This window comes from Dermacentor variabilis, chromosome 4 (assembly GCF_050947875.1).
Source record: "Dermacentor variabilis isolate Ectoservices chromosome 4, ASM5094787v1, whole genome shotgun sequence".
NCBI lineage: Eukaryota > Metazoa > Arthropoda > Arachnida > Ixodida > Ixodidae > Dermacentor > Dermacentor variabilis.
The window spans coordinates 201,807,375-201,817,204 of record NC_134571.1 but is presented as its reverse complement, the minus strand read 5'-3'; the positions used below and the strand labels follow the sequence as shown (position 1 = coordinate 201,817,204).

Here is a 9,830-nt window from a genome sequence, read left to right as displayed (position 1 = left end):
ATACAGCTGGAACTGGAAATTTTTGCCATCTGGGAATCTACAGCTAACACAGTTTGAGCGCTTCTCAAAGTATAATAGCACAACTTCTACTGTAGCAGAACGGTACCCACGTATGTTTCATTGCTCCTATACCACAGCTTAGAACTAAAGGAGAATACTGATATAAGGTCACATAAGTGAATGGAATTTTCAGAAATACAGAATTGATCTCCGAGCATGATTGTAGGTTCAAACGCGCGCACGCATCGCGCTGCGTGCTCCGTTTGCCTCAAGCCCTCAACGCCAGCAGAAGGACTGGCCATACAGACTCACTTCAGTGCGTCTCACACAACAGTCATCCACGTAGAAGACGCCACGTCACGCTAAATAGACCGCGCGAGCGCGAGAACAACCCCCGAAACTACCGCCGAGCCATGCAAGATTCGCCCAAGCCAGCATGCCGACTCGCCGACTGCCCACATCGCTACTAGATACGTTGGACTGCCCATAGATGGCGCCACTGCGCACGCAATAGACAGTTTTAGTATAGCGTACGCTATTCCATTGCGTACGCTAAAAAATAGCGGGTCGTCACTGCGCATGCGCTGAACGCTAAACGAAATAGCGGGTATAGCGGGCGTACGCAACGCAAACGAGTTAGCGTTAACGTTTTTGCGTGGTTTGCGGAGTTTGCGGGAAACATGGCGGCGGTCCCGGCTGCCCGCTTCGAATTGAATTTGGCGTTGCTTTTGTAAAATGCGCTTCGTTCGTAGCAAATGACTGTGTAAACGGCTTTCGCTTAGTGTCAGGCCGCTTCGACGACACAGTAATATGGATAACTTCGTGGTGTTTTAGAGATCGCTTCTCGTTTCGAACGAGTCGAAGCCTAACGAAAGAAACGTTCGAGATGTCAGCGCCACCTATCGCTACAGGCGCGAAATAGTCGCAACGACGGCACATGGCCTCAGAGATCCAAAGATATCGTCGGCCAACTAAAATTGTAGAAAACGTGCGCTGCTTAGCGTACGCTATATAATAGCGTATAGCCTACGCTATAGTTGCGTACGCTAAACTAAAACTGTCTAATATGGTGGCGCGCATGAAAATGTCTACATTACAAATATGGTGGTAGCAATTCTGATAAGTCAGATGTCTGGTAAGGATCGGAGCAATTCCAACGAGGTTTTTAGGAACCGATAAGGGCATATACTGCTCGGATCAAAAGTCAAAACAGATTACAAGACTAATAAAGCGTACATTTATCAACCCGTCTAATGCTTCGTCAATCACTGTAAACAACTTATGTCGCGTCGCATGCGTGGACATGAGCAAGTGGCACAATGCTTACGCACACTTCAACTCCAGTGGAATTTCTGCACGCTTCTTTTATCACTGATAGAGGGCGATGCACGGCCCACTTACAGAGTTCTCCCCTTCTAATATGGCAGGCTTCAAGGGCCTTATGGGCCAGCTGCCTGCCGTGCACTCACATGTGGCAATGCGTGGAAAGTTTCTTGACCTCTGTAATAACACGCTTATAACGAATGCAGGATATAACGGGATGCTATCTGGATTCACCAGACTGCTAAGGGTACAGATTCACCTGAACAGCGGTCATCTCTCAATGCCATGCTAGAAGGGCCGTAACACACGATCACCAATCCCTTCTGGTGCCGATTCCTCTAGGAATCATTCTTTACAAGGTATATCCGACATCGAAAAGAACGACCGAACCTACCGCAAGAAACGAATTGAAAACCAAATGTGGCGATACACCGCCGTCGCAATTTGCATGATGAAAATTTTTAAGGAAATTTACTTGATATGAAATTTCGTGCACCTTTAAAATTTTGACTTATTCGTAAGGCATACTTGCAAACCGCCCAGCAACAGCCGCTTTTCTGCGACGTTCCAAAGTGTAATTTACGAACGCACAATCGTTCTTGTAACGCCGGCTGATGGTGTCCGCTGAAAGGCATATTTGCCTATTTAGGGGAAAACTGGGAAACCAGCAACCGGGGTGCCGGTATGGAGTGGAACCGGCACCGCAAGGAGAAAAGCGGCACACCATGCCACATGGCTATTTCTAGGTCGACTCGAACAGGAATGATTCTCACGAGTATCTGCCAGGAGAGGTGCATACAATGCCTGCTTAAACCGCCGCAGTACAGCCAGCTGCACCTGTACAGCAGACTTGGCAGCCTGCATTTGGAATTGCACGCACAAGAGCCGAACACATGTTTCAGCATGGTCCAAATGTACAATACTTGACCTGCCAAGAGTACCACCGGGTTCTTCAACGTTTGCAGAGTGGAGCGGTGCGTGCCAACCTGGCTCTGGTTGGCAGAGAAGGCCATGCAACATCCCTAGCAAGTCAGGTGACCACACATTTCTAGCTCTTGCAGTGCACAAGACCACCAATTTCAAAATTAGTTTTCGTTCCTCCGAGAGAGCAGTCATAAGCATGCATTCAGCACTATAGCAAACATTCCCTCCACGCTCTCGTGATGTGTGGAGGTAATAAGAGTGGCTTTTTGCCCACAACAGCTGCTCTGGAAGCTCAAACATTGAAATTAATTTTCAATCCTTGGACATTACGTCGCGTCACAATATGCACACTTCACAGATGTCTTCGCAAGGTTTCCTGCAGAGTTTGCACATCACTTTGCACTTAAGAGTGTACCAAATGCCTCAGATGCACAATTTTCACGTGCACAAATAAGTACTCCACAGTTCGATGCATCCCAATTGCTTAAAGCGATGCTGACTCAAGAAGTTTAGCAAGACCAGCATGCACAATTTCCTGGTCCACAGGGGAGAAAACATTGAGTGCCTTCAGCTCCATACCTTGGAGGAGGGCATGTGGCTAAGGCAAGTTCAGTGCAACTGCCACTGGTCTAACTATCCTCAATCATTTTCGCAATGACAACACCTTAACAGATTATCTTGGCATGCTCACAGCAGCTCAATGTGCTCAATATGGCAGCACAGCAGGAGCCTGCATTAGAATGCTTGCACCGTGTACAGCTGCAAGGCCATCAGAGAGAGACGATTTCACAAACAAACACAACACACTTTATTGCTGCAACAGCCAGACTCAAACTGTTGCCGCAGACACAAGACAATGACGACTGCACGCAGAGGAGAGACATCAGCGTGACTGGCTCCGGCTGCCTCGACGGGCAGGGCTAGGACTGCGGCGGCCACCATTTTCCGAGAAATCCCGACGAGAGCGGTGCTGCAAGTGTATGCAGAGCAGTGGGTCAGTGATTATTACAACAGACAGTCCCTCAACACAGCTAATTGCACCCACCAAAATGAGTTCTAAGGTGGACAAACGAATGCTTGCTGCTACCATGGAACACACAAAGGAATCACACAAGCAATGCACCACACAATCTTTTCAAGACAACCGTGTTGTGTTATTTCCCTCAAGTTCAAAGTGACCACTTTTGCTGTGTCTTTTCTGCAATTTGGAAACCAGCTTCACAACAGAGGTAAAAGAAACAGCAGAAAACTTGTGGGGGTGGCTAGTCTGGCAACTGTGGATCACGACTACTGTGCCAGACGAGTCCAGAACCTTGTTGATCTATGTTTCTACCCTTTAAGGGGTGAAGATAGGCAACAAACTTTAAGAAGGATTTTTTTTTTTCAATTTTGCTACCAAAACGTACTTCCTTTAATGAAGAATGTATACTTCAAATTTCATGCGGAAATACGCATTAGAAGCACTTCAAACATGGCACCAAAGTTACCACCCCTTGAAATGTTGGCTGGACTTCTCTTAGTGATTATTTGACTTGACTCCATCTACAAAAGATGTGGAAATTCATGTTACACTTTTACAACTGAGATTTGGGGCTTCAGAACCGATTTTAGCTTTTCAGAGTTTTGAACATTCACCAAAACTGGTGCCACTGACGCTTGGCCACGACCCCCTCCTCAGCCTTCCACCTCATGTTTCCGTTGCACCCTCGTGCTCTCTTTGCTATCGCCGTCTTTCATCCCCCGCTGCGCCCTGCATTCGCTCAGTTACACCGACGCTCAATGCAGGAACGGCTGCCTAAGAGCTATATTCTAAATAAGATAATACATATGCCATGAAAATGCCTGAAAAAAAAAAGGGCGAGGGGGGGATAGTTGACAAAGTAAATAGAAAATTGCTCATGGCCTCCATGTCTGTACCAATGTGCACACTGTGTCTTAAAAAAAATCGGGCAACACATCATGCAGCATCCGAAACTAAACATTGGTTCTTTTTACATTGGTCATACAGGACCAGAGCGCAGTGTCTGACTCAGTGCTAATGTGGTGACTCCCTGCCACCACAGCTTGCCTGCTAGTAGCGGTCGTAAGAATCGCGTTCGGCACAACATGATGATGACACAGCCAGAGAACTGCTCTAACAGCAGAGGCAAGCACAAGAAAAACTTGAACTCGCTGGAACTTTGGCAACGAAACTCAGATTGGACATGTGTATGTGCACAAACGATGGTGTGGCCTGGTTGGCAGAGTTGGAGACATGGCTTGTCTTTCCAAGCGTGGAATCAGCAAGTGCCTTACTAACGTGTGTAAAGTGCAAGGTATGTGGCGGCAGCATGACTTTCAAGGAGGAGGAGCAGACTACGACTTTCCCGTGAAGCCTGTCACTTGCGAGGATTGTGCCGATGTTGCTTCTGCATAGAGTTCGCCGCACGTGAAGAGCAATGAAATGATCAGCCCCTTGGTTGTGAATTTTCACTGGGCGTGCGGTGGTAAGCACTGGAAATCATCAAACAGTGCTGAGTGAGGTTTTTGCTACAATAACTACCTCAACACGACCTTCATAACAAAATGTGGCAGGGCTATCTGAAGACGAAGCTGGAAGCCACAGTGGCATCTGCAGCCTGAAAGCTGAAGGTGTGCGTATGATCGGCGAACAACCTTGCACAACGGCCAGTCTTTCTGATCCAGAAAACACGTAGGTGACCTAGGTCAGTTCATGGATGACACGTAGCCATTCCTTGCCCATTGGTGTCTGCATGGTCACTAAACTGCTTACAGGGTTTGTACTTGATTACGTTGCAATGAGTAACTTTTGGACTGGATGCACGTTTTGGCCCGCAACCTGGCGACCCAGACCATTCAAGGAAGCCAGAGTGACAGCTTGGCTGTGAGCCAGTGGAGGAGGACTGTGTGAATTACATCCAGAAAGAAATGGGGACTGCTTTGTGTAATCTTTCGAAACACAAAAGCACTGCATCCAAAACACTATGGGAAAGGCAATTTGACTGGTGACTTGATCGCAAAGCTGAGCTCATAATATGAGATGTGCACTGAAATCAAACAAGAGGGATGTGCAGGCTATGCTCAACGCTGTTCTGGCGACATATCACTACATCACATCAGATGATGCAGTCTCCCACCAGTCTTTGCTCACCAAGTCCAGACTCCTGGCACTGGCTGAATGCTGACCCAGCAACAAATAATCCTGCCCAAAACATTGGTATGATTTGCCTTCCCATTTAGAGAAAATAATAAAGAGCCAGTTGTTTCTAAGCGAAGGCTGTTTCATTTCATGCTGCAGTGCCTGTCTTTCCTGGACTGCTCTGATAGATAAAGGGACACTAAAAGCAAATACAATGTCGACATGGACTGTTTGTTTTAAACACCACTCCGTCAACCTTGCATCACCAGCTGTTTTTCTTGACAGTACACTGAATTATTAGGCCACGTCTTGAACACAACACATTGAAGTGATGTGCAACTGTTTGTACTTGCGGTATCAAAGAAGCATTCCTACCCACATGAACCTTATGCTTCTTGTCAACTAACAATGTGCCTAAAGTAATATTTTGAAGACACACAATAGTAAATTACATTTAATTACTTGCAGCACTAATTGCCCTGTTGCAAAACTAATTGCATTTTGAAATTAACAGAAATAATTGAACAATGGTATGCAGTTTCATTAAATTTGGTAAAGGAGGCTTTAGAAGGCTCCAATATCCACTTTCCTGCTTAAACCAGTTTAGCAGTTCAAAAGGATGATATCTACACTTCAATGCGCTTTAACCCATTTAGAGAAAATAATAAAAAGCCAGTTGTTTCTAAGCGAAGGCTGTTTCATTTCATGCTGCAGTGCCTGTCTTTCCTGGACTGCTCTGATAGATAAAGGGACACTAAAAGCAAATACAATGTCGACATGGACTGTTTAAACACCACTCCATCAACCTTGCAATGCGTGCTTCCTGCCAAGAAAAAAAAGAGTTTACGCGAAAAGTGCATCTGTAGGGTGCGATTACCTTTTTTTAAAAATTCAAATCCCCTACCACTCAACGGGGGAGTGGTGATGTTGCATACACATTACCCTTTTCAATGCTGTCAAAAGCAAAGCTGAATGCCAATATCAAGCAGTATCAACAGGCAATATCAAGCAGCATTTAGAAACTGGCATGAAGCACAGTGGCAGAGCAGACAATGCATTGCCATGCCAAGATTTACTTGTGTGTGCGTTTACGCAACCATTTAATGAGCGAGAACTGGTGCCAATCCAGTGCAATTTGTGTGTACCACATGCCGTACTTATGCCTGCATGCGTATGTTTGCCAGCTGACTGCACCCACGCAGTGCTTGGCCGTGCATGAGTGAAGCGCATAACTTGCTGGGTCAGCATGACAACTGTGGACTGTTTTGATTTTTAAGCAAGCGATGCACACTTGGGGTTGGGTTATCAGGCCTGTTAGAAGCACAGTACATTGCGAACAATTCTTTGCACTGCGCATGGTGTGTTGCCGAGTCGATAGGTCATGATATTAGTGGCGATAAGGCATACAGGTCTCTGTGGCCACGCTCTTTGCCACATCTTACGTAGGTATCTACTAACAATGTTCTACTAAATAGTTATATCAGTGCCTGCATCAAAAATTGCTAAGTAATGCCTTCACAAATCAGCAAATGGACAAACTGGCAGCTGCAGTGAGAGCTACAGTTCTGTATTGCCATTTCGCTACAAGAGCTACGTGATACATGAACACTGCACTATTCTGTAAAACCAAGCAAGCTACACCGTGCACAAAAAGTACCCTCTATATTTTAATTTAAACTTTCAACGCTCTACTTTCCTACTTTGGTATGTGCATTTTATTCTAAAGCAGATCTGCATGAAACTCGCATGCTTATGTCTTTCGATGTGCTCATTACAAATACAGAAACACTTATCTGGTACATTTTGTAGTTTTTGTCAATTACACTGCAGTCCCCTTATAACGATATAAGGAATGAAAGATGAGACCGTTATAACCGATCACTATATCTGGAACTACAGTAGAAAATCCTACTGCACATATCTTCAAAGCTCCAACAACAAATTTGCCACTTGCACTAAACAGACGTATGAAGTAGGTAGTGAAAAATACAATGTTTATTCCTCTAAACAGAGTGTCAAGCATTAGGTGCACTGAAATAGTTAAAGCTTCACTCGCTTTTGCGGGAATTTCAGGTTCACAGCCACGTCGTGCAGTGCGTCCAGCTGGTGCGCGAACAATGCGGGCAATTATTTAGCTTGCACGAAAACAATGCGAGACTCGACCCAGGTCAGGTTTAAAGCCGGGCCATCGTCAATCTCGTTGCCACTGCTGGTGTCACCTCCGTAGCACAATGCCGCCGTCCATCCCAACTCCAAACTCCTCCATCAAAGCACCACTTGCTTCATCGTCAGTAGTGATATGCTCCCAAAGCTCTTTAATGCCAGCGGCTTCCATCGGGTTGGTTTCACTATCACGGAGGGTTTCACTGTAGTGCACAAAGCCCACCTTTTCCGTTGATCGGCATGGCCTCTGGTTGCAGTTGTTATCACGGTACTCCTGCACGGGCTCGTACTTGCAAAATTTGCAGCTTTGTCTCAAGCAACACAGCTTTGCACTTTGTTGGCATTATCTTCTAGTAACTGGGCTATATGCTGCTTTGGGGCTGCTTCTGCGGCACATTTACACACTCGATAAGAGAGTAGAAAGGGCGGGCACCGATTCGTTTTTTGCATCTTTTCTCCTCTCTCTCTACGTGCGATGCATAGTTCCATAGCATAGTGGAACACGATCAAATGAGGCGAGGTGCCTGGCTTCATCTTGTGGCACACTGTGCCAACTCGTGATGCTCTCCGTGGATTTCTCAATAGGTGCGTGGGCGGGACGTGCTGCGTAGTAATGGCAGCAGATACGAACTCATGTAGGCAAATCTTTTGCCCCGTCTCGGCATCGTTCATTTAAGGGGAACTTAGGAATGCAAATGCCATCATTGCTGTGCATGGAAAACACCATCCAGAAGGCATAATTTTGACCTTTATATACGATAAATGGAGAATAAAGTCATCTATTCTTCGTCATGTGACAACTTTCACGTTATCATGTGGAAGCCTTAAAGCTTTTACATGAAAAAAGTAACACCACTTCTGGTCTTTCCAACAAACTATATCACATTTACTAACGCAAGTTGTACCCACAGCTTCCACACCTTGAACACCTATTTATGCTCGTACTGACACGTTCAAGTAGTCCCTTTCCATGTACAATAGAGCTTCGGAGTTCTCTACCCGGTAACATCCGTTCACTATCACTAAAAAATTTTATAGCTACCACTGGTAAGCACTTTGCTAACATGTAAGGCGCTTCTTTTTGATCATTCGTCTTTTTCTGTATACGTGTTTTTAATGCGTAATGTATAATAATTTATAATGTTCCCATTCCTGCAACAGCCCTATACTGAGCTGCAGTATATGTATATAAATAGATATATACTGCCCTAATGCATAAGTTCATACTCTTAAGTTGACTCATTGTTGTAAGTGGACTCCATTGCAAAGCATTCCATGTTCCATTTTTGTGGAAGATATTTTTCTAAACTGAGGATTACAAAGTTAATCAAACATTATAATAATCTGGAATGAGAACTGTGTGAAGTAAAGCAACAATTAATGTTATAGACCCATTTCAACAAATGTTACGGCATTTTGAGCTTCCAAGAGTGAAATCCCAACTTGAGATCAAGACATCCGAAGTCAACAGAGTAAATTTCTTCAAGTTAATAACTATATTGTATTTTGGGGTTCCATGTGCGAAAACCACGATTTGATTGAGAGTCCCGCTGTAGTGGGGGAGCCTGGAATAATTTTGACCACTAGAGGATCTTTAACGTACCCCTAATGCATGAGACACAGGCTTTCTTGCATTGCGCTATCCTAGAAATGTGGCTGCTGCGGCCGGGATTTGCTCCCGCAACCTCCAGCTTAGCAGCGCAACCTCGTAACCACATTAACAAACTTTTCATATTAACGAATTTTTCAGAAATCCCCGCCGATTTCTTAGTTTCAATGTATACATATTGCAGTAATACAAGCTTCAGAACACCGATTGTTATTCAGTTTCCTTGACATGTTAACAATGCCTCGGAGTTTTTTTCTTTTGGAAAAAGAATTACATGGAGTAAAAGTGAGTGTTAAATGGAGTGCTGTTGTTTTCGTCTGACAGCTCTGTGAAGGTGCTCAAGGACTTCTTTGTAGAACACGGCGTTGACGGTTCGTCCCGGAAGTACAAAGTCTTTGTATAAAGTCATGACCTTGCCGCAGTTACCATAGTACCGGCTGTTTCACAATTAGACCGTAATCAAATTGCCACGAACTAGCTTCCTTTTTTTTGAGCAGTGGCAATACACAAGCCTGAAAAGCTTGTTAATGGGGTGAAGGTCGACAATAGCAAACATGGCTGCCGCTTCTGTGACCACTGCTTTCGCATCACCTGGTCCATCTGTGCAGTTGCCGGCATTGATACTAACCATTCAGACGTGGCCTGCTCCCAGGCAAGCACCTCCTGCACTAT

At 45.1% G+C, this 9,830-nt stretch overlaps 1 protein-coding gene across 9 annotated transcripts in view; it reads right to left on the bottom strand.

Annotated features, from left to right (window-relative positions):
* Positions 1 to 3,031: 3,031 nt before the first annotated feature.
* Positions 3,032 to 9,830, bottom strand: part of LOC142580051 (uncharacterized) — a 45,725-nt gene continuing 38,926 nt past the window's right edge. For all 9 annotated transcript variants that reach the window (XM_075690814.1, XM_075690815.1, XM_075690813.1 and 6 more), the window contains one exon: positions 3,032 to 3,217. In XM_075690814.1, coding sequence (XP_075546929.1) covers positions 3,131 to 3,217 — 87 coding nt within the window. In that variant the 3' untranslated portion in view covers positions 3,032 to 3,130. The remainder of the gene's footprint in view (positions 3,218 to 9,830) is intronic.